Source organism: Lepisma saccharinum, chromosome 9, assembly GCF_977018435.1.
Source record: "Lepisma saccharinum chromosome 9, izLepSacc3.1, whole genome shotgun sequence".
Classification (NCBI taxonomy): Eukaryota; Metazoa; Arthropoda; class Insecta; order Zygentoma; family Lepismatidae; genus Lepisma; species Lepisma saccharinum.
In genome coordinates, this window is record NC_139237.1 from 93,254,610 (window position 1) to 93,280,501 (window position 25,892).

Consider the following 25,892-nt stretch of genomic DNA (forward strand, 5'->3'; position numbering starts at 1 on the left):
CTGTATTCTATCGGTATCAGCATATCGGTTTATCGATAAAATTGCAGATTTTACTTAACAATCCATCTATAAACATCTTCGTGTAAACTTCTACAACTTTTAAATAATTTATGGATAATCTCCATGCCCTACTTTTAAAAATAAATGCCTAAGTATGAAACTTCTTTTGCAGTGCAGTCACCTCAAAACCCACATTTATTAAGGTAAATGATCCATTCAGGTTCTTCAAGGACCATTTGGATTTTTTTTATCGGATCTGTAGAATATCGGTATCGGCCAAAATTTCATGTCTGTCCATCCCTAGTACAAATACGTACCAACCAGGCATTGGCAAAGGTACCTGGTAGTACTGATCCGTACCAGCTGTGCATCAAATGGTTAAGCTATAGTGGTACATATACACAACCTCGTGATAGTGCAGTGTTCCATTAATAAAAAAAATCACACCTCTTTCCAGTTTGTGGTATTGTATTGTTACAATTTTGTTACAAATTTACAATTTTCAGGGTATGGAAAATAACATTTTTTTTATTTTATTACTCTAGAATGAACAAGCGCAAGAAGAAATGTGAAGCTTGAAGAGACCAGCTCCTCCCTGGAGAAACCAAGGGATGATTTAAAGACTACACTGTCGAAACTTGAGTCAGATGTAGAAATGGATACCATTCACTTGCTGAAAGGTCACCTGCAAGTTTTCGCTGGACTCCAAAGCAAAGTCTGCGATTTACAGGTAAATATTTAAACTTAGTGAATAGTTTGTGAACATTTAATGTTCAACCAGGGATTGAACCTGGAACTTCTATATGACTGAACTACCAACCAACCCTAGGTTCCACTGCTTATCTCTTGTGTGCGAAATTCAGTTTGATACAATACATATTTATGTTATCAAACTTCAAACCTTGCTTGGAAGACTTGAAATAAAGCAAATTCTTTTACCTGTACAGAATAACTTGTGAAATGAAATCTTTCCATTCACCTAACCAGCCACACTGTACAGGAAAAGTAAAAACACATTAGTTTGCCTAATCAATATTTTGATATTGCATGAGAAGGTTAAGGAAACATGCTATTAAGCCATTTATTTCGTCGTCATCCCCATCCTTAACACTATCGCTTTCTTCATAGGAGCCATTTATTGCTTTCCTTGGCAGAGTTCTCCAGGTCTTTACTCTGCATCAGTTCATGCTGAAGGAGAGCTTCTTCGTTGCGACGCTGGTCATCCTGTAAGAATAAGGATTCATCATTAGTAGTTTCGTGGGAAGAAACACCAATACCTGCAATACCTACCCCACCTTTTGCTAAATTTGCCCCAGATCCATGCTAAACCTTATCTACAAAGCGAAAGTAAACTGTCCTTCCCCCCTCCCGAGTTTTGGCACCTTGCTCCCCCAATTTTGAAAGGTTGCATGAGTATTTCATGTCTTCTTTATTTTCAGCGTCGCACCCCTAAATTTATTTCAGCACCCCTAGATGATTAATCCAGACACCGCCGCTGTAAATAAGTGCAAGTTTATTTTTGTAATGGTATAGTGGGGTTAAGCCGCGATCGCGCGAGATGTTATGAGGAAGCGACTGTGCGACGATCGCAACTTCAAAGTTAGAGTAAATACCCACACTATATATTACAAATACAATTTTTGTGTCGCCCTTCTCGCACAACAATGCAGGAGTCTACAAGCAACGTCGACGAGAAGCGCGAGACAAAGCCCTGTAATAAATGTACACCCTATATATATGTATATAATGCACACTCAAAATTAAAGGGTCCGTCAACGAATAGCACTCTGTGCCTTCTCCGTTGAATTCATTCACACTCTCAATTAGTATATCATCCACTCTTATTGTTTGGTCTTGCACTCACCAAAATACAATATTACTCGGTAGTACCTTTGATATCAGTATATGGTTACCACGTGACGAGTATATCATGCGCGTTTTGATTTCAAGTAAAGAAAAACTACAATTTACTAAGTTCAATCAACAACAGCGTATTGCATTGCACAAATATCATGTATTTTAATAAACAACAATCAACACGTAAAAATAGCCCAATATCAACAGGGTAGACATAAGTCCAATACTAATTTCACAAGAGACGTGCGTCCACGTCAAAATTCAAAGGAGACGTCCTGCGTGTGTTAATTTAACTGATTTCAACCATTCACTCCATTAACAATACGTATTCAATTTATACTTTGATCTTTACATCGACCCATTCAAACATAAAGATTTAACATTTAACAATACGCCACAGCTGATGCGTTCACTACAAGCAAGTTTTCTTTTTGCATCACGCCGATTTACTTTTACCTTAACAAGTTTTGCATTTAAACAATATTACCCCCAATTCTCCTGATTCTTAATGCTACCGTGGAAAAAGGGTGGAAAGGTGCAAAATGGAACAAACGTCCCGAAACAATTAATAAAGGGGGAATGAAGGTTCGTAAATTTTGCTTTCGCGACGAGGACTTCAACTCGACGACCTTTTTTGACTACCAGCTCAAATCATCAAATGCCAGCATAAGGAACGCATCACAAGATAGACAAAAACTGCAATACTCGTTCGCTGCACAAAAGGTTCACTTGTTAGGAATCACTTGCGAAAACCAGAATTTTTAGCGACAAAAAAAGAGTTTTTTTTTTTTTGTGAGCCAAATGTCAAGTAAGAATTAATTTGTTCTGTTCCCACCTAGTTTTGACGTATAATTATATTTCGTTAGTTCACATAAAGCGTTCAAGGCGTCCAAAAGGTGGCACGCAACAAGGGGAAAAAGGGGGGCGGAAAACAGAGTGCAACAAAGTTTTACGCGCAATGCTTATGCTTGATTAAAGGGAATACGACGTGGAACTTCAGCACAAAGATGTTAAGTTCATTATCACAGCAGAGAGAATTTACGTACCTACGCCAAAAAAACTTTGGCCTCAAGGTCCTTGTAATGCGGCTGCCCTATTTATGCCCTTGTCCTCTATGATACTGGCCCATTCCACAAAATGGCGAAGAGGAAACTTCCGTCCGTCAAGGCAGGTCGCTGGGCACGTCTCTCGCTGGCTATGTTGTGCGAAGGAAGTTAAACTTATAGTTCCCGCCGGTTCAAAAGTCGTTGAAGCACTGGCGAGGTGTTTTCCCATACAGCACAACATGGTTTCAGATACGTTAGCAACACATAAGTCGTGAAACATTGTAACATTGCGGCAATGTTGCAGAACATTACATAAATGTTTCGGGTAAGTTTCAGTAATGTGGAAATGTCCGCGAACATAACACAACATTGATTATGTTACAGAAACATGTAAATGTAACATTACCGACATTACAAAGACATTTCCATTAGGTTGCATAATATTTCAGTTACATTACTGCAATAGTATTTTACATTGTGGTTATATTGCATGTATTCATGGATGGCATATTTGAGGGGGGGAGGGTTTATTGGGGTTAAGCCCCTTCAAATATTATTACAATATTCGCTTGTAAATCATTTCCTGAAATGAAAAACTAAATATGCTGACCAAGGCAGTAATTTATTTTATTAATATTTTATTAATAAAATAAATTACTGCCTTGGTCAGCATATTTAGTTTTTCATAATCATGGAAACAAGGCTTAATGGTGTTATAATTTCCAGAAAATAGAATTCACAGGATTCTACTTAGAAAATAAGTTTAGGCAAGATATCTAAATGTATTTACTTTACCTCTCATGAATTGACCACATATCTTAATTGTCGCAATTAATATAAGGGGAGAAAAGTGCATAAAAGTACTGGATATGAATTCAATAATATCCGATAACAGGTAGAGTTAAAAAAAAATAAAAGAAACTCTAGTGAAAATGAAATATTGACAACTAAATCACTAAATTCTAGAATAACATCAAATTTGTATAAAATAGTGTTTTACATGCTATAATAAAGCTCTCCCTGGTTTGTAACACCATGTCATGAAGAAGATAGGATTTGAGTGATGTTATCAGCATCATGCTCCAGTCGCTTTCCATCCCTTTTACCAATTGATGAGAGACTGGCAGGATGCAAAACATTTTGCAGAATCATGGTCATCTGAAAATTCGATTCTGTCTGCATTTCTCAGGAATAACATATATGTTCAACTTTCATGGTTTTTCAACCTACACAGTGGTCAAACTATCAGTATTACACAGCAATATTCCAAATTAGATTTCAAATGTTACAAATTGAGTATGTGGTTTTAAAGTATATAACTTCCATATACTAAAAATTACCATGTGTAAATTCTGGTATAATCTGGTGTAACGTATTGTTCTGTTTTGTAATATTCCTGTTAATTACAAAAGAATCAGCCTTTCATCTCAAATAAAATAATTAAATAGCACACTTGCATGTTTGTAGTTTATCAAAATCTTGTACGTACCTACTTGAAATTCTTGACAGTCTGCATTCTAATAATATTAATTGTGAAGCATTATGCATGATTCTGTAAACTTCAAATACCTCTGGAGATCATGCAAAGGGTCCTAAAGTAACCTGAATTGGAAGACAATGTCTCTTATACTTACATAACTGGAGAATGTAGACACACATTGACCATCAAAGAGATTCAGTTAATGAACCAGTAAAAAAATATAAAAAATCTGGGAAAAAGGACCAGTTCACAAGAGACAAATGCAAAATGGATAGAAGCTAAACTTCAGGAATTTTTGTGCAGTAACATTACAAAAATGAGAACACGCCAGACAATTGTTATGATGTTTGGCCGGTTTGAGCCTACACTGTAAGAAATATAAATGAGAGCCTTGTAATCAAGGGGTGTCTAGTTCGATACACAGTGGAGGTACATATCTGTGTATAGTGTGTTTAAAGCAACAATAACAACCAAACAAATATATGTACTTTGACACAGTTATGATGCCAGTGAGTGCTCAGGCACAATTCATGTCCAAGGGCTTCCCCGATAGCACAGTGGTAGCGTCATTGCCTTGTAATCAAGGATCCCAAGTTTGATATCTGGTGGAGGCACATAGTGGTTCGGATCCCACTTTAAACTGTAGGTCAAGTCCCGATTAGACTTACTGTGCATAAAGTGAACTTAAAACACCAAATCAACCAACCAACCAAGCAAACAATTCATGTCAGCATTGAAGTCCAAAAATTACATACACATTTCATGCTTATGGTTATTATGAAAAAAAAATAACATTTTTTCATAAAATATATACTTTATTTCTTTTTGTTTAAATACACTTTTTTCTGTAGTTCAGAAGAATTCCATTGCAGGTTCTGCAATATACCCTCATGTTGGAGTGGAATAACATTCAGTTCCCTCCTGTAAAGGAAATACGGTCATGTGTAACATCAATTCGGAAATAACATTCTAGTCAGAACTTTCATTCAAAGAAAAATATTTTGCATCAGTAAAATAACAACAACCCAGATTTTTTTAAACTTCTAGTTCCCATATACCAAATATTCTTAACTTCAATTTTATTTCTAAAATATATTGTGTGTGATAAGATAATATCTGCAAAAGAATACCTATGCCACACTAGGGCTTCTAAACAAAGATGACTTTCATCAACAAAAAGGACCAACTTCATCACAGAAGGAATACTCCAGCTGCCTCCATGGTGGAGTGGAGTAGTTATCACAACATTCTATGATGCCAAAGGTCCCGGACCGAAGCCTGGCATAGGTATTTGTGAGTGTCCATTCATCAATTTCAGCATCCCCGTATCTTAGTGGGCACATATTGCATACTGGTTCAGCTACAATTTTAATCCTAGCTTACTGAGGAAGAGGGGGAGGGGGGCTTGCAGTCCAACCACCTCTTATTTTTTAGATTTTTTCAACTATTTGAAAATAAATTACATGGTTCCCTGAAATGTTCCCAATATTTCTGTATTACTTCTGTTCATAAAAACATAAATGTAATGTAATTAGGAGGCAAAATGCACTTGGACATATCATGCGCCATCTTTGAATGAGTCTCATTCGAGATACTCATGCCAGTGACAGTGTACAATTAGTTGGTAATGATGGTAATTATTGTAATAATTATATTTAATAAACAACTGCACTTCTACAAACAAAAAATCATTAGTAAAAATGTCATGGGTTTTGCAAGTTTTAGGGAATGATAAAATATATGTGACACACTCATGTAATAATTGGTTATTATTTTCTATTCATGATAGTAATTTCTCTAATTATTATAATTAATAAATAACTAGCCATATATAATCAGCAAAGGAAGCAGTGATTCAATAATAAAATGGTTTCAATGTGACACACTCACTACCATGCGTTGCTTCCGTCTGAATGTTCTTTCTCTATACTTAACAAGATTATTAGCTATTTCATCCGGGATTAAGATTTAGTTTAGCCTGCAAATCAGAGAACAATTTGCAAGTACTGTTGTTGGAAAAAGGCCAGCTTTTTATATAAGGTACCTTTCATAATAATAAATGGACCTCTGGAGTGGAATAAAGTAAATGCTCTTGCCTTGTAATAAGAAGAGGTCTGAGGTTTTATCCTCAATGGAGGCAGAGTGCTTTGGATCTAATTTCAAACTGTAGGTCCAGTCCCGATCTCTTAAATATTTTTTGCCATTTGTGGTCAGTCTTATTTGCTTCTGCTTCAGTTTTAATGCCAGTGCATTTCAACAAAAGGTCTATTGCACCCAGGGGTTGACAACTAATTTAAATCTAATTTCATATTTGACAGCAAGCCTATACATAATAGAACTACGTATTACTCTTTATGATTATGCCATAGTTTATATATTAATATTGAATATTCATTGAGAGTGCATGTTAATTTACACAAACTTTAAAGATCAGAAATGTATTTATGAATGAAATTCTTTCATGTCCAGGTTTAGCCGCCATTTAACCAAATTATACATTATGTACTGGAATGTATGTGAATATTTTTATACTACATAGATATATTTAATAAGCCTACCGAAATATGAAGATGACACTCTGAAAGAGCAGCCCATTCAAAAAAGCCAGCTTTTTCGAAAACGCTGTTTATATCTAGCTACGAATTTCATATTGTAAATTGTATTTTATATTTAGAAATGAGTACCCATTTTACAGTAGGGAGATATACGAAAACCATGCAACAGGAAAAGTACTGCCAACTCCTGTATTTTCATTGATTTGAGACACTTTCGTGAAAAAGCTCAACCAAAATAAAGCTAAGGAGAAAAAAAACTTGTTTTCCCCCCAAAAAGCCAGGTTTTCCGACCACTTCCAACTCTATGAGATTATAAAACAAACATGGAATGACAGTTATTCTATACATTTATATCAAAATTTTTACAGCAATTCCTTCAATCAAACATCTCAAACTCAGTGTGCCACATCTAAGGGAAGGGATAGATGTGCCAAAATGAAACTTCTTTTTCTAATGTCTGTGTTTTAAGAATACAATAGGCACAATTTTGGAAAGGGAGAAAATAAATTAATTATGAGCTCTGCATGTTTGTACAATTCCTCAAAGAACCAAAACCATTGTTGGAAAAAATTCTGCATCTCACATAAAAAATGATAACACAAACAATTTATTGCCTCCCTGATGGCATAGTGGTAACGTCGTTGTCTTGTAATTAAGGGGTCCCAGGTGCAATTTCCGGTGGAGGCACCTAGCAGTTCGGTTCCCACTTTAAACTGTAGGTCTAGACCCGATTAGCTTATCTGTGCATAAAGTGAACTTAAACAAAAAAAAACACTTCAAACTGCAACAAACACTTTCTTATGCTGTACGAAAGTCACACAAAAAGGAATAATCATAGGTGAATATATGTCTGCTATGTAATTTAACCAACATTTTCAAGGCTGATTTGGAAAATAAATTTGCATTTCATTGTCTCTGGATTCTGAGTTTGAAGTGGAAAATGTTAGCTGGGGGATGTTTGATAGAGCCTTGGAGTTAGTTGGAGGGATGCTCATGTAGTTTAACATGGTGACAATGAGACAACTAGGGTGGAGGGGTGCTTGCGAAAATGTTTTTTTTTAATGGATTTTTATGTTTGCCATATGGAGGGAAAAAGTTTCACCAAGTTTTCTTGGTATATATGCCTTTAGCAAGCTGTCTGGTGGGAGGAACAATGGCTGATGGGAGCAATGGCAGATATCTATATCTTGCTGATGCCAATGTTCTCACTGTAAATCAACGAGAATGTGTTGGTAGATTACACTTTAAAACTAGCACAACCACAAGCCCAGCAAATATCTAATTCGTGGTTAGGTTTCTGTAACTGCAGTGTAAATATGTTAATCTGAATCAGTGTATTGCTTTTCATGACTTTTGTGAGTAAAAAAAATTCAAATTATCCCAGTTTTCATTACATCATTATAACTTACTTGTTTTGTTTGTTGTTTCTGAGTTTGACTCGCACACGCCACTTCTGCCATATTAGACACCTCTTGCTCTAGCATTTGGCCAGTGTTGGTGAACAGTCCCTAAAAGAAGAAATTTTATGAATTAAATCAGTAGTAATTTATTTCTATTTAAATTGGATTCCTGATGTGGATGAGTAGTCAAATAAATTACTTATGAATTAACATGTGAAATGCTCGGTAGTGCATAGAAGACAAATTGCAGAAACAATAACGCAACCTTAGACATTGGGTATATTCTACCCCAGCCCGAACACAACCATTACATGCAACAGTCAACAGTCAGTAATGAACAGACAGGATTATTTTGACTGATAGTGGAATTAATGTAGACTATAAAAAGGGTAGTGGTGGAACCTAACCCACATGCAAAATTGGAGTTAATGTTTCATTTCCCCCATAACATTGCAATTGAACATTCATCCCCCCCACCCCCCCCCCTGCCAACCGTGGGACCATTATTACCATTACAGCAAATTACTTTTCCCCCACAATTTTATAATGGAAAATTATTCATCCTTGTAGTATTTTAAAATAGTAGGATTCAATTGTCTGGAATGGCTCAGCAGCATTTATCAATTGTAGCACCCTTTTGATGGACTTTCAATTCATTCAGCACTAAAATTGTTGCTTGAGAATAAGAACTATATTTTTTAATTATTTTTTTATAAGAGGCATGTTCCTGGCTATGATGTTTACATAACTACATATTAAACATTCAGTACCACGAAGGCCCACCTAACTAGCAGACTCACATTTTCATGTGGTTGACAACCCCCAACCCCTCTCATACAAAAATTCCTGGGTGCACCTATACTTGCACATATGTTTAAAACAAATAAAACTGATTGAATTTTTTGATATTCTCCTCTCCTCGATAGCTGACCTTCCTTGGAACAATTTGGCTTGATTTTAACCATATGCCTATGTATGCAGGACATCTCAAGCCTCACCAGAAAATAAGTCATACCTCCATCCTCAAAAGACTGGAGATCGAGAAAAAAAATGAGTAGAGAACATACTTTTTTAAAACAGTTATGGCTTGGCTCTCAAAATGTATATCACAAAATTTAAAAACAGGTACTGCCAGATACAATGAAAGGAAAACATGCATTCTCTGCTTACAAGTGAGTCATTCCATGTGAAATCACCCAATTTTAAATCAATTGGTTGCTTGACCATTTTGTTATTTTTTTATATTTTCACCATAGGTGGTCTTGCTAGTGACCTGCTCAAAAATATTTTTTTTTTTGAAAAATCTTCCGCCATCTTGGATTTCTGCTCATTTTTCATCACTGCGGGAAGCAAAAATGAGTGTTTACAAGGGTTTTGAAAAAAGGTTGCTGTGCGATTTCTATTACAGATGGAATGTTCTAGTTTTCACTGCCTGAAAGTAGAGATTCTGGCCTTTCAGAAAATGTATATATATGTAAGGTAAGAATTAAGTAACTGGGACTTTAATGGGTTTCAATATAACCATCGTAACGGGAAATTTTGCCAATTTTAAAGGTCTGTAAAATCAAAAGGGCTTGAAACCACAGGATGGAATTATTTTTGCAAGAACTATGAGTGGAAGGATTTTCAGCCATGGTGAAACAAATCCGGTGTTGTAAGCTCTTCTGTCCGATTTTTAGTTCCGAAATCCGAAAATTTCCAAAATTTGTGAATTTCAAGGTCAAATATATCTAAAGGGGGACCTGCCAAAAATTAGAAATTTTGGCCATGGATACTCCTACTAGTACTTAGTAAAACCTGTGAATTTCATTTTGGGGTTCACACCGATGTTCATGTTACAGGCTGTCAAATATCTCTAAAAATGACATCGTGAAAACATAATAATAAATAGGCTTAAAGTGACCTGATTTCCATTGTTTTATAATCTAGTTATTTTATAAGGGTAAACAGAAATTAAAATAGATAAACTAGTTAGTTACTAGTTGATATATTTCAATATATACTTAGTGTGCTTTTGTTAATAAAAATCAAATCAAATCAAAATCACTTTTTGGATTGAGAAGACAAATGTTAGTAAACAAACAAGAGTACTATTATGTCAGTAAGTATATACAAGTTGCATGCACATGTTTCTTAAAGGTTTATGAATATCCCATACTATCAAACCTTACTCAATACATCCACTCTGGTACATAACAATTGTATGCGAAATATAACATAATATATACAACAATTGTCTGTGAAATATAACATAAGCTACCAAATCTAAAGAAAATTTATTATTTCTCAGATGGCTCAGGAGCCCAATATAAGAACAGAAAGAATTTTTCTAACTTATGTAAGCATAAACAGGACTTCGGTGTGGCTGCTAAGTGGCATTTTTTTGCCACAAGCCATGGCAAGGGTCCTTGTGATGGGATTGGTGGGACGGTAAAAAGACTTGTGACAAAGGCAACTCTGCAGCGACCAACTGAGAGACATATTCTTACACCAAAGGACATGTATGAGTTTTGTGTGGAAAATATTAAAGGATAAACTTCATCATGGTGACTGAAAGTGACAAAAAATGAGCAAGGGTTTCTGAATGACCCCTTCAATGAAGCTCATAGATTTGAAGGAACAAGAGATCACCACTGCTACATACCCAAGGACTCTCGACTCTTCTCATCAGTAGAATATCTGCATCATTTCAAATTAATCATGTAGAGTTCAGAATTGATGACTCACCACGAATATTTCATTTTAATGAAATAATTGAAAATGACAATGTCGTTTGCATTTACAATAACAGGTGGTATGTAGGTAAAGTAATTGAAATGTCAAAAGAAAACAATGATGTTAAAGTGATGTTCTTCAATCCTGGTGGACCATCAACGAGCTTTACTTTACAAAGAAATGATGTTGCTTGGGTGAAGTTGAACAATATAATTGATGTTCTGACACCATGTGACTTCACCACTGTTACTGAGAGAACATACATCATTTTACTCAACAGAAAAACACAGAACTGTCACTAAAGTTACAAGCACATAAGAAGAAATAGTCCGTTGATTAATCATCTCCGCCAATCAGTGTTTTTGGGACCACGCACCAGTCAGATATTTTTTCTTTTTTTCATGGCTCCATGGATTGAGAGACAGACAAGATCCCCTGTAACTTTGATGTCCATGTGTAGATAGTGTATATATATATATATTGATGTAATGTTGTATTATGTGTAGTGATATATGGAATTGTAAATGTCATTGTGACGTAATATATTGAATTGCAAACTGTGTATATCATAGTGGTATATGTAACTGGGATACAAAAATTAGAGGAAGAACTTGAATAAGTATATTCTCAAGCATTTAAATGCTTGTCATATTTTACAGGTAGCTTATGTTATATTTCACAGACAATTGTTGTATATATTATGTTATATTTCGCATACAATTGTTATGTACCAGAGTGGATGTATTGAGTAAGGTTTGATAGTATGGGATATTCATAAACCTTTAAGAAACATGTGCATGCAACTTGTATATACTTACTGACATAATAGTACTCTTGTTTGTTTACTAACATTTGTCTTCTCAATCCAAAAAGTGATTTTGATTTGATTTGATTTTTATTAACAAAAGCACACTAAGTATATATTGAAATATATCAACTAGTAACTAACTAGTTTATCTATTTTAATTTCTGTTTACCCTTATAAAATAACTAGATTATAAAACAATGGAAATCAGGTCACTTTAAGCCTATTTATTATTATGTTTTCACGATGTCATTTTTAGAGATATTTGACAGCCTGTAACATGAACATCGGTGTGAACCCCAAAATGAAATTCACAGGTTTTACTAAGTACTAGTAGGAGTATCCATGGCCAAAATTTCTAATTTTTGGCAGGTCCCCCTTTAGATATATTTGACCTTGAAATTCACAAATTTTGGAAATTTTCGGATTTCGGAACTAAAAATCGGACAGAAGGGCTTACAACACCGGATTTGTTTCACCATGGCTGAAAAGCCTTCCACTCATAGTTCTTGCAAAAATAATTCCATCCTGTGGTTTCAAGCCCTTTTGATTTTACAGACCTTTAAAATTGGCAAAATTTCCCGTTACGATGGTTATATTGAAACCCATTAAAGTCCCAGTTACTTAATTCTTACCTTACATATATATACATTTTCTGAAAGGCCAGAATCTCTACTTTCAGGCAGTGAAAACTAGAACATTCCATCTGTAATAGAAATCGTACAGCAACCTTTTTTCAAAACCCTTGTAAACACTCATTTTTGCTTCCCGCAGTGATGAAAAATGAGCAGAAATCCAAGATGGCGGAAGATTTTTCAAAAAAAAAAATATTTTTGAGCAGGTCACTAGCAAGACCACCTATGGTGAAAATATAAAAAATTAACAAAATGGTCAAGCAACCACCTCTGGGTGATTTGACATGGAACGACTCAAGTGATAAGCCTGACTGAGTAACATAACGACTGGTGCAAGTAAATAAATAAATAAAATTAGAAATTAAGTTTTGACACAGAAAAAAATACCTGATAAGCAGCATGGAAACTAATAATACAACACAATCTCTTATGAATTAGTGTGTGTCTCGTAACAAACATTCCTCATATTACAATGAATAATGAGACCAGATTAAATAATAGTAATAATAATAAAAGCATTAGCTTCACCACCTGGCACAGTTGGTCACTGTAATAGGAACGACTGAAGATGACAGGACCCATCTTCAGTCATACCCTGTAATAATATACATGTAACCAGTCACAGCACTGTGACACTACTGCAAGTCATGGCATGCTGTATCTTTCAGAGGGCTATGGTAGCCAGTTCCATGTCTGTTTTGTCTATAATTGTATACTTAAATGTGAAAAGAATTTTGATTAAGTGTGTCATGTACATTTTGTGTTAGCAATGGCTAATTTTATTATTGCCACCAAAGGAGCTTAAGTAACAAGAATCGAGATTCAAAAATAATTTACAATTTTACTTCGTGCATGTTGTAGATCCCATCCATATTTAAAACAAAGTCTGATTGCATAAGTTTGCAAGAATGTGACAATTATTTTTTTTGCAAGCAATGTAATCAAAAATAGAGTTGGGAAAAACAGCTTGGAGACATGTGCGAACATGTAACAAAAAATATTTTTGGGCCTTTTATACAGTATGTATAAACCTGACCTGCCTAACCTACTGACGTGTGCATCCAATAGCAGAAATAACCTAAACTTGACTTATCTATACTATTCACATATTTATTTCGGTAACACTTTACTATACCGGAGACTGATTTCGTCAAATTTCCAGGAGAAAGTACTGACGCAAATCATTTTCTGTAGCGTTGTTGATGTTCGGGAATGTAGTTTTCATCCATTTTAATGCGAATGTATGTAGTTTTCTACGAAAATCTATTTCCAACGTGCTATTGCTGCTGCTGCCATTTGCTTTCTGCACGAGAGCACAATACGTGCTATTGCTGCTGCTACAAGATGACGTGTCGAGGATGCATCGTGAAGTTGTTGCCGGGTGTGGAAGATGCCATGGAATTTGTAATTCCGATGTTGTCCGTATATGCTAAATTGAACGTAAGGAGTGCTGATGGAACCTAACCTCCTCGTCCCCATGATTGTTCGTGGGGGTATCGTATGTAAGAATTTCACCTAAAGAAATGTTCCGCAATACAGAATGTATGCAAAATAAATCATTGATAGGTGTCTCCGGTATATTAAAGTAGTACCTTTATTTCTGCTATAGATAAGATGCACACATGAGTAGGTTAGGCAGCTCAGGTTTATGCATACAAAAGGGCAAAAAAGGTTTTTGTTACATGTCAGCACATATCTCGAAGCAGGCATAGCTGTTGCTATCTACTCATCTAGCCAGTGTGTAAAATTAAAAAAAACTGCATGACAATGGTGCTGCCCTCAATTTACACATTGTAACAATATTGCAGAATGAATTAGTTGAAACGTGAATATTTTTAGATAGAGGCTGGGAACGTAACAATTTATATGGTGCAAGGTATTCTACACCCCTTCACTATACACAGGAAAGATAGAAAATTTTCTTTTTCAAAGAATAGGGGGTACTACTTTACTATACCGGAGACACCTATCAATGATTTATTTCGCAATTTTTTACCTTGCTAACGTACTATTCTGCATTGCGGAACATTTCTTTAGGTGAAATAATGAATTTCTAACGAAAATAATGTCTATTTCTTGTTCCATATTTCCAACAAACCATCCACGGGTAGCCCCAAAAACCATTGACTTTAGCCCAAAAATTCACGATAGCCCCATGAACCATCACGGGGCCGAGGTATGCCTACTAGGTTAGGTTAGGCCTGTTACGTTAGGTTCCATTAGCACTCCTTTTGTTTAATTTAGAATATACGGACAATACGAGAGCGTATTGTGCTCTCGTGCAAAAAGCAAATGGCAGCAGCATCAATAGCACGTCGGAAATAGATTTTCGTAGAAAACCACATGTATTCGCATTTAATGGATCAAAACTAAATTCCCGAACATCAACAACACTACAGAAAATGATTTGCGTAAGTACTTTCTCCTGTAAATTTGAAGAAATCTGTCTCCGGTATAGTAAAGTGTTACCGAATAGGGTAAGTTTTGTGCAAAATTTAGGGGGGGGGGGGGGTTGTACTGTAAATGCAAAAGGTGTATATTTAGGCCACAGCTTCTTCACCAGGTGATGAGAATAGCATATGGAATTGCTATCACAACAGCCCTAAACCTGGCCTGCCTAACCTAACAAATTCATTTAGGAATGTAATACCCCTTCAAACCTACATCACGGGCATTGTAAAGTATTTACAGAAGAATTTTAATGCTAACAGGTTAGGCAGCTCAAATTTAGGGCTAACAATGAAAGCATTTAGGTCTGTAATAATTATTCATACCAACATCAAGTGACATTAGCAGCAGCAGCAGTCCACAACGGAACACTTTGCAGTATTCTTCCACGTTATTTAATTTGTGTGCGCTGGAAATGTTCACTGCAATAGTGGTACCCTTGTCCCTCTGTACCCCAAAAGAAAGTGAAATATCTTGCATTGTTTATGAAGATTTTGTTGTTTATGAACGTTTTCAGTTGATTTTAGCTCTCGGAAATGGGTTATTGTGACGTAAAATACGTTTGTTTCATTAGCATGTTACTTTACTGTGAAGCAGAACAGCCCGAAGGCTTCACGCAAGTGAATATAGCAACCAAAACGACTTTCCACAAAAGCAGCTATAATTTTACGTAGTTAGGTTAGGATTGGTACTGATAGTCATTTTCGGCGCATTCTTTCGCTATTTTACTGTACATAGAAACAATTTTTACCAACCAAAAATGGTGAAAATACTTAGAAATTGAAGATTTTAACTTCCGTGTGCCATTCTATGGTATCAAATATATCCGTTATTTGTGCTTTCCTAACGCTGGAACAACTTTTACATTACATAAAACATTGAAATCTGTCGATTAAAAAAATTTCGACGTAATTCTCAAGGGGTACAGTGGGTAAACGGTCCCGCGATAGTCAGCCACGCTCGGCAGAACGATAACAAACGCTACATGCTTGATTACGTTGCACGTAGAAATAGGAAATAAATTACACGGTACGCGAGTAAATCTGTTGTGTGTATATATATACAGTATATATATTTTCATATATGTATGTTCACACACACCACTTTAATTTCACAATAAAAGTAACATACTTTTCGCACTAATCTGAAACTGAAACTGACTTTGTTTCCAATCATGGAGGAAGCAGAATTCATTATAGTAGGCTATATTTAATTTATTCAAAGTTGGGAATTCTGTATTTTCGTCGTAAAAAAAGACTACTGTTAAAAAAGTAAATATTAATACACTTACCTCTGCCTTTACAAAGAAGATTGTCCAATGAAACAAAGCTCAAACCACGCTACTAATCTGTGTTTGGCTTCGTCGGTGCGCAGCGTTCAACTTCTTTGGCGCAGTGGATGATGGGAAGCAACGAGGCAGCTATCGCACGTAACTGCCCCGAAAGATCCCTGTGTAAAAAGTAACAAGCACCAAAAATGAAAGCACCACGCTACGTTAAAGCAACCACGACAAGGAAACTTCGAAGTATGTTATGTAAATGAGACTTCGTAACCTTTCCGAAACATGATTCTGACTTCGTGTGCTGTATGGGTTACGACCTGCGCCTTGTACCAAGTCTGCCGCAAGAGGCAGCACTGGTCATTGAGCCATCGAGGGCAAACGACCTCTGATGGCGGAAAATTAAACTAATATTTTAACGTGAAATTTTCCAATTATGTAGCGTTTGTGATATATGAATATAAAAACGCTACATTTTAAACAAGAGTCTACCAAAGAACCACCATGAACCTAGGAGGTCTGGTTAATATAGTCTGCTAAGTTAATCATTCCACCATGAAGATTTGATCCAAAACAGTCAAGTCTCAGTTAAAGGAACATAGGTAAGGATTTCAAAGGCTATTACTAATTTTGTTTACTAGAATAGACTAACCTGTAAATATAAAGGTACACCATTATATTTGCATTTAATAAGATTGAGAAAATCACTCATTATGGTAGCCATAACTGGTTAAGCAGCAACAGCAGCTTTAACCATCTACCCTTCACTCAAAGTAAAATGTTACATTTCACCTCTCTCAATGTAACACACATGTGCACAGACAAAATTTAGGGCCAAGTACCAATGTCTAAAATCCTACCAGACACTCTCAGAGTTCAAATATCATGAGTCAAAATGATTTTTTTAATTAATTCTGCACTAATGATATTGCAAGAAGAAAGTGAATTGCAACAAAATTATAGTTATTTAAATATTCTGATTATTATCTATGAACATGCAATATTTTCATACAAAAATTCTTAAAACTGATTTTCTACATCAGAACCATTCTGAATAACTACCGTATTTACTCATGTATAATGAGTACTTTTTCCCCAAATTTTTGCACCCAAAAACTTTGGTGCGTATTATGCACGGAATATTTTTTCATGTTTACGGAACACTATCATGTTATATATCGTTGTAAAACTTGAATTCTGTAGTTTGTGAATATGGCAACAGTATTCCATTCAAGAAGGCGACACTACTGTGAATGCAGTTGAAATAAACTCATCACAGAATGAAGGAACGTTCTGATTTTTGTGGTAAGAAAAGATGAGAAAGAAAATAATTAAAATATATTACTGGCCAAATAATGACATATATGAATTGTGTAAATGCCTTAATGAAAGAAATCTTGTTCTGCTAACTGCTAGTTTGACAGTCCTGAATGGGCCTCTCATAAATGTTACGTCAGTCATGGAAAAAGTATATATTTTGTGGTTTCTTTTTTTTTTTCGAAAAAGTAAAGAGAAAATGAGCAAAATCACTGATAAAATTTTAAAGGCCATTTTCCACGATTTTTCACTTTGTAATATAATGTTCTGCAACATAAGAAAAGCAGTGCTGTTTGTAACGGTCGGATTGACCATTACTGGTTTTGGTAATATGTTAATTAATTGCTGGCCAGCTACAAGGTGTAGGGTTAAGTAATATGTTTCCATGAGTGTACTTTTATGTTATTATTGCATGTAAGTGTGGGTGCTTATTGGATTGTTCTTTGCTGGATATTAGATTCCCCTGTTTTTTACCTCCCCGGTTGGGGGAGCTAGCTGTCTTTCAAAAGACTGTTGCAGTGGAATTTTCCAACGCTACAGGGTCCACGTCCACGGACGTTTACCCCGACTATAAGAAAGGCCAGTGGGCTTTACCAAAAAAACAGTGTTTCCCCATTGATCGACGAAAGAGGAACGTATCCTCAAGTTTAGTCCACTTATGGTGGCTAAACTGGATATAATAATGTAGCATCTGGTTAAGCCAGCCCCTGTTGCTGTCCCAAGTCCCCTTTTAGAAAAAGCTTTGAATATGTGGATATTTCCGTATTGAATAATTGATGCCCAAAAGAAGGAGTGAAGGCGTAAGGAAACTCATTTGTAATGAACGGAATATCATTTAAGCTAAGGATAGGCCCGCAGAGATAGTTATGCTAACTCTGCGGTAAAGGAAGTGCCGATGGTTATGCCATAGGTGCGCAATTATATTGATTTAGAGATTTGGTAATTTAGTCTATGCAGACACACATGGAAACGCTATGTAAAATATGTATATATATAACTACGTATAATAAACCAATATATCCTACTAGAATGTTATGATTAAAAGAACTACGGTACTGTCCATTTAACCAGTTGTATATTCACTTTCTGTACATGTGTAAACGAACCAGGGACATAAAAATATAAATTATTGTGTGAACCCCCCCCCCCTTTTGTAATTCCGGCGCAAAATATAATCTGCTCGCTTGGCACCCAGGGTGAGGTGAAAGGAGAGATTAGAAGGATTAAAGTAGGAAGAAATCCAGAGGGCCGGATAGAAACGAGGGAAAGGGAGGCCAAACTTTCACATGTTCTGGCAGTCTTCGAGCATGCACCTCCCATCACATGGGATGTGTATTAGCGGTATTTGCTGGGTGAGAAATAACAGAAAATAACTTCCCGAGTACTGCAAATCCATAACGTAATTTTGATCTCCCTTTCTACTGTTCTGTTACAGAATAAATAATATGGTTAAAGAGTGAAAGCTTTGGGAAGCTAAACACAGTGGAGGAAGAGGGCGATGTGGCATGGGTTGGTGACTTACCTTTTACACAAGAGGATATTCTCCTCTTGGTCCACCAACAGCTTTACAACCTACTACTTAGAAAGCCATTTCTTGAACCTGGATTATAATGCGCATTATACAAGAGATAATTTTTTTTGTCACTTTTCATTACGTCAATTTCCATTAATATTATTGTCACAAGCACAAATCAGGCTAGACTTAGGTGGTTAAATAACTCTGATGATACAAATTTAACCAATTATAATAGAGAAAAGCGAGAAGTTAACCGCATGTTGAGAAGTAAAAAAAAGAGATTACTTGAAAAACAAAATTAATGAAATTGAAACAAGCAGCAAAATTAAAAATATCAGATTTATATAAAGGTGTAAATGAATTTAGAAAAGGGTGGCAAAGTAAATATGATAAAAGATAAAAAACGGTGATTTTTTGGCTGATCCAGGCGATATTTTAAAATAGATGAAGAACTACTTTAAAGACCTTTTAAATGTTCATGTAGGAGATAAATCAGAAGTAAATGAAGTACACACAGCAGAACCTTTAGTTCCAGAACCACTTGACTGAAGTTAAAGATGCTATTAAAAGGCTAAAGAATAACGAAGCTCCTCTCAAAATTGTGTTCTATATAATATACGTGGGCTGGAAATTTAATAGTGGCAACACTTCTGTATATACGCCTGAAATTGAACAGGTGGTTCTCACTTATACCACTTGTTAGATTGATACATAAGCTACCTCCCACTAAATGGACTCTTCCTTCCAACTTTAGGCGCATGCAGTGACAAGAGGAATAGTGTGTTGTTGGAGTTTGCAGTCTAAAGATTAGTAGTCAGACCCCACTTATGTAAAATTTCTGGTATTCTCGCCGTACCTTCAGGACAGGCCGTCAATACGCAGTGTATTACTTCTGATTTTTGGAACATAACCTGCGACCTGTGCTGTGAAATAAGAGGGAATATTTTCTGCTGAATCCTCCCATCAATTTGCAGGACAATGCTCGGGCACATGTAGCACAACCTGTGGCTGATTTGTTAGCTGCTCTACCAACCCCTGTGACTGATTTGATCCCTAAGATGAAGCTTCCGAACTGTTTCAGAGATTCTTCAGGCAATAGACCGCTCCATTTAAACCATCAACAGAACAGGCACTGATACAGAAATACTACTACTTCCACATCGCCGGCAATTGTTGTACACAATGTTGGTGACTACATCGAAAGGCTGTAAAAGTTTCACAGAGGTCTATCTTTCGTATAATTTGTAAAGAAATAGTTGCCACTATTAAATGTCCAACCCACGTATTTACTTTCTTCTCTGCACTCAATAAGTATTAAAATCGCATGTAAAGCAATTAAAAGGTCAAAAAAATATATTAATTATTTAGACAGCATTTGGGAATAGCACGTAACATTTGTGTCTGGTACAGTGACTGTGCAGTCAAAGATGCAAGCTTTGGGCTCCAGCAATGGGACGCATGCAATTTTGAGTCTCCTGGAGGAAGCTTAACAACTTTTCCTAAGATTTCGACCTATGACCAGTTTAAGGTAACTGGGGAGCTACGAAAAAGTAGCGTAACCCTGTCATGGAAACCTACAAGAACAGGGGGTTTCGTTATGCTGACCACACATCACTGTAACTAGTTGAAAAGTGAGATTGACCGTCAGTAGGTAGGAACTGGCTCTCACGGGCTGTTACGCCACGGTTTACATAACATTTATGTGCCAAAATTGATAATTACATATTTTGGCACATTTCACAGTTTCTCAAATGATATCAGAAAAAAATAGTTTTCTTGTAATTTCACTGAAGAATACAATTATTGAGAAATAGGACAATGTAGCAAATTTTAAAATCACAACCACCATCACATAGCGACAGAATGGAACAAAGGGGTTGATGTGGAGGCTAATGTTCTGTCTCCATCATTACTTGAGCGGACTACTCACTGGAACACAACAGTGAGGACTAGTGAGAGTGACTAGGACATTGATGAACAGTAAGTGTAGTTTGTATACAAATGAAGACATTGGCTACGCCAGTATATTTTAAAAGATATGCAGTGTCAATAAAAAGAAAGTTTTTAAGATTTTTCGTAATTTTGAATGTAAGCTGCATTGGATTTTATTTTCCAGTTATGAGTAAAAAAAGGAAGCACATTCAAAGTTACTTATGGTTGTTACCAATGAGTATTTCAACAGCACAAAAGCCATATATCAAAACTAGTCTACACAAACCCATTCGTAAGATTTTTTAGGACCACACAACAAGGAATAAGATTAATAAAATCTGAATTTAAGTATTCCTTCATTTTCACACAAGTTTCTTGTAAAATGAAGTCTTTACTTCAGCATGAAGCACCTAAACCTGACAATATATTTCATTTAAACTAGAAATGCATGTGTGCTGAAAAGCTATAGGTCCTGGATTTCTATCCAGGTTAAAGGATTCTTTGTTTTCTCATGAACTGTATTTATATTCCTAGTACTAGTACTGATGAAGCTTACGACCAAAGAAATATGAAAAATTTCATTGTGCAATGAATGGTATGGGGTAACGTTTCAGAAAAGGTGCATGTTTATTGGAACTTTGTCAAAGTGCAAGAACGTATTGGAAAAAAGAAATCTTCAAGTTCTAGGTTATGTACAGAATTCCAAATGAAACTGAACATTTTCTTTATCTATTTTAGCACCTTGTTATTATACATTGTTTTTCTACCTTCCAAGGTTAATAGAGCTCAAGGGAGTGAATGGTGATTGATAAATATATGAAGGACAAACACATTCAGGTCTTATCCAAGATTTGACCTCAGAACCACTCCCTGGCTTAATAGCATCTTTTCCTAATCTTCTTATGCAATATCAAAATCTTGATAAGGCAAACTAATGTATTTTTACTTTTCCTGTACAATGTGGCTGGTTAGGTGAATGGAAAGATTTCATTTCACAGGTAAAAGCATTTGCTTTATTTCAAGTCTTCCAAGCAAGGTTTGAAGTTTGATAACATAAATAACTGAATTTCGCACACAAGAGATAAGCAGTGGAACCTGAGATTGGTTTGTAGTTCAGTCGTATAGAAGTTCCAGGTTCAATCCCTGGTTTAACCTTAAATTTTCACCAACTTTTCACTAAGTTTAGATATTTACCTGTAAATCACCAACTTTGCTTTGGATTTCAGTCAGAACCTGCAGGTGATCCTTGATGAAGTGAATGACATCCTTTACGTCTACATCTGACTCGAGTCTCGTTAATGTAATCTTGAAATCAACTCTTGCTTTCTCCAGAGAGGAGCTGGTCTAAAAAAAAAATGCTCCCCTGTGCATAGCACTACGCCATGAAGGCGTATAGGGGGTGTGGGGGTAACGTCCCACACTTTCTTGATCCGGTCGTGAGTGGGGGTGATGTGATCAGCATCAAGCCCCTGACCGCCTTTAACCCCCAGGGTTTCCCCCAGGTACCCATGTTATTCGACGCTGGGTGGGCGCCGGGGCCGCTTCCATCGTTAGAAAAGTTCCCGGATTCGAACCGGCCGGGGATCGAACCCGGGACCTTTAGCATGGTAGTCAGACGCATTACCGACTGAGCCACCGCGGCCACCTTCAGCTGGTTTCCTGAAGCTTTATTTTCACCTCTTCTTGAGCTTGCTCATTCCAGAGTTATCAACGTATGTTATGTATTTTCCATACCCTGAAAATTGTAAATTTGTAAGAAATTCTGTAACAAAATTGTAACAATACAATACCACAAACTGCAAAGAGGTGATTCTTTTTTATTATTGGAACTTTTATTTTTATTACTCCACTATCACGAGGTTGTGTATATGTACCACTATAGCTTAACCATTTGGTTGTGACAGTCAGGTTTACCGTCGTTATCATTATTATCAGTGGCGAAGATATAGTACAAGCAATGCAAGCACTGGTGCACTATTAAAATAGTATTTAATGTATTTAATGTTGAGTGCCTTATTTACTTTCTATCGCACTCGATTTCGCGAAATTTTACGGCCGCAAACTCTCTCAGCAGCCCGTTGGCAAGCACCAAACTCTCTGCTTGCAGCCACTGTGCGGGAAACCAACGCTTCTGAAGTATCATATGGAGAAGGGTAGATGCTGGTGAAGGTACGGTCCCCAAACCACTAATAAAAGCTCTGCTTTTCGGAGCTTTTCGTCTTCTCGAAAACAGCCGAGCCAAGCAGAAAGCATATAAGTGTTAACACGATATCGAAGATGGATATTTGCTTTATTATAAACACAGAATTATTGAAATAAATCATTATAACTGTTCCAATTCCAAGTAAACATACTTTAAAGCATTACTTTAACTTTCACGATTTGTAAAACGTGCAGATAAACATGTTGTCCCCGGCGCTGGAGAGCACTGGAATCTGCAGAACAGCTGGCTATTGTCCGCCTCACACTCTCTCATCTCAAATTGCAACGCCACGCCAGTGTTGACAACTACTACCAAATAATTTACACGATATTTTTCGTGAGTTTCCATACAAACAAATTCAATAAACTGATGTTTTTTCGATAACACTTGTGTCAAGAAAGCAATGAAACACTCTTCTGAGACATGCAAATAGCAAAAACGTTAAGTCCTAAATGCTATCAAACTCAAAATACTATTTTTATTAATATGATACATAGTCAAAAAAAAAAACCGGCGTATTTTATTCCTGTTCTAATGACTTATTATTCCAATGCTTCATATAATTTTAAGCTTCAAGTCAGTTATTTTATTCTACCGTGAACAATAATTTTTACAACGAAGTTGGTATTACTTTTCTGTTAGTTTCGGAGCTTTTCGGAACATTTTCCATTTGTGTGGGAAGAACGAGTGGTTCAAGTAAGAGTTCTCTTTTGTTTGGTGTGCTGAGAATTTACCAAAACAAACATGGATATTTCAAATTGTGTACGGGAAACTGTAAGTAATAACAAGTTATATCAATAACGTGACCAAGAATTTGAACTAACAAGCATGGCTGTTGAGAGAGGAGTTGGGGATTATTATTATTATTATTATTTTTATTTAAAATGCCCTTTCTCTCCTAGAAAAACTGGGACAACAACCCCCTCTCCCACTCTTTCGGAGTACTGCATTGCTTGCCTTCCCCTTAAGACCAAGCTTCGCCACTGATTATTATTATTATTCAAATCCATAGCGGTGAAATAAGGAGTTGAATCAAAGTGTTGAGTGTTTTAATTTGTAAGAATATATATTTGATTTGCCAAGCCGACGGGAGAATGAAAGGAAGTCCCGAGACGGACGGGCGAGCACCTGAAAGGTCACGTTATGCGTCTAAAGCTTAGGAAATTCGACCGTAATGACAACCATTTAAATATCTCGGTTTCCAGCGGTCAGATTTGTGTGGAATTTTTACCAGCGCAGCAACATGTGTGCAAGGACGGATGTTTGGAGTTTCGTCGCGATCAAGCAACAATTACGGATGCCAGATCAAATTGGTTGTAATCGATCAGTTTATGGGCACTGATTGCAGTTGAGCTATGGGCGACAGCAAGGCGGAAGCTTAATCCGTAGAAACCAAACTTCGAGCACGACCCGTCCAGGTTGGGAGACAATAGAGCGAAGTGGAATGACCTCTCCGGAAGCGTCCCTTCAACGAGCGCCGAGCGTCCTTTTTCAAAATCCAAATAAAACGAAGGACATGGTTTTTCGACACAAAGTCTTAACGCGAATCTCGTAGCGAGAGCACCTCCGTGTTACCTCTCCGTATACCGTGGACTTTGTTGTGCTTCGCGAACATCAGTGTGGATAGGCAGTAAGTCTACACGAGTGCGCTTACCTCAACCGCTGGAGGAAGTTGAAGCGAGACTGTGTTTCCGTGATAATCTTACGCCGTTTATAGTTTTTGTGAAACGAGGAACATCGAAAATTATGGCGGGCTAGAGGAAGAAGAGAGATGAGGGCGTTACCCTCGATTCGCCCGATGTCAGACAAGACTACGACCCATGCCTACAACATGCCCTGTTGACGTCCCGACGCGCCGACGATGCCTACCAACCGCCACGGAGAGAGAGGGAGATGTCGAACGCTGCCCTGTTGACGTCCCGACGCGCCGACGATGCCTACCAGCCGCCACGGAGAGAGAGAGAGAGATGTCGAACGCTGCCATGTTGACGTCCCGACGCGTGAGATCGTCCGACGGTGATGGAGAAGACGCCGACGAGCCAAGAACGACCGCCCAGATGCGACGTCCGAATCGCGCCAGACCACGGAGATGTTCACCGATCCCGAGAGGGAGAAAAGCCGAGGAACCAGATGTATGAACGCTCTTCGCATCTTCATCGTCGCGACCAAGGAAGGATAGGAAAACCTTTCGTGTGAATACTATGTGTTTTCAATCGCCCATAAAGACGCCAGGATGCACCTTGGAAGCTGAGAGATGGTAATGTATTCATCTGTGTGAATGTCAACACGTGACGGCTCGATTGACGTAGAGAACGCACTTTATATTCGTGAACATTTTGAAAACTCCCACGCAACTCGAAACTTCATACCAAACTCCCGTCGCGCTTATCATTTGTAATTTATTCGTCTCAGGTCAATTTTTCTTATTTCTTGTGATATTTTTTATTGATCTTAAATTCGTTGTTGTTTGTGCTCCTTTGTATTTGTTTAAAGTGCGTACTATTAGAGTAAAGCGCCGCCCGCTTAATTGTTTAATCTACTTGAGGTTTGTTCATTTTTATGTGTCAGCGCTGTGTCGCTGCTAGCTAGGTCAGGTCGCGTATGTGATTATTTGTTAAAGTATTTGCCTGGTAATATGAATTGCTCGTTGCGGCGAAGTGTTGAAGTCCCGCCTGCCTGAGAGTATATGTTGCGTCACTCAACG

At 36.9% G+C, this 25,892-nt stretch overlaps 2 protein-coding genes across 4 annotated transcripts in view; both read right to left on the reverse strand.

Annotated features, from left to right (window-relative positions):
• LOC145992266 (citron Rho-interacting kinase-like) overlaps nucleotides 1-25,892 on the reverse strand; it is a 181,547-nt gene that overhangs the window by 74,580 nt on the left and 81,075 nt on the right. The window lies entirely within an intron of this gene.
• On the reverse strand, nucleotides 491-23,128 carry LOC145992544 (uncharacterized). The gene is made up of 3 exons (XM_083128897.1): nucleotides 23,039-23,128; nucleotides 22,180-22,329; nucleotides 491-1,224 (listed from the first exon to the last, which is right to left on the reverse strand). The coding sequence occupies exons 1-3, from the start codon at nucleotides 23,126-23,128 to the stop codon at nucleotides 1,123-1,125; spliced, it is 342 nt and encodes a 113-aa protein (XP_082985023.1). The 3' UTR covers nucleotides 491-1,122.

Excerpts from the sequence above, each read along its gene's own strand:
- LOC145992544 (XM_083128897.1), bottom strand. The coding sequence starts at position 23,128 with ATGATACTTCAGAAGCGTTGGTTTCCCGCACAGTGGCTGCAAGCAGAG. Across the intron at positions 22,330-23,038 it reads TGCTGAGAGAGTTTGCGGCC|ACCAGCTCCTCTCTGGAGAA; the intron begins GTAAAATTTCGC and ends TTTTTTTTTTAG. Across the intron at positions 1,225-22,179 it reads GCAAAGTTGGTGATTTACAG|GATGACCAGCGTCGCAACGA; the intron begins GTAAATATCTAA and ends TTATTCTTACAG.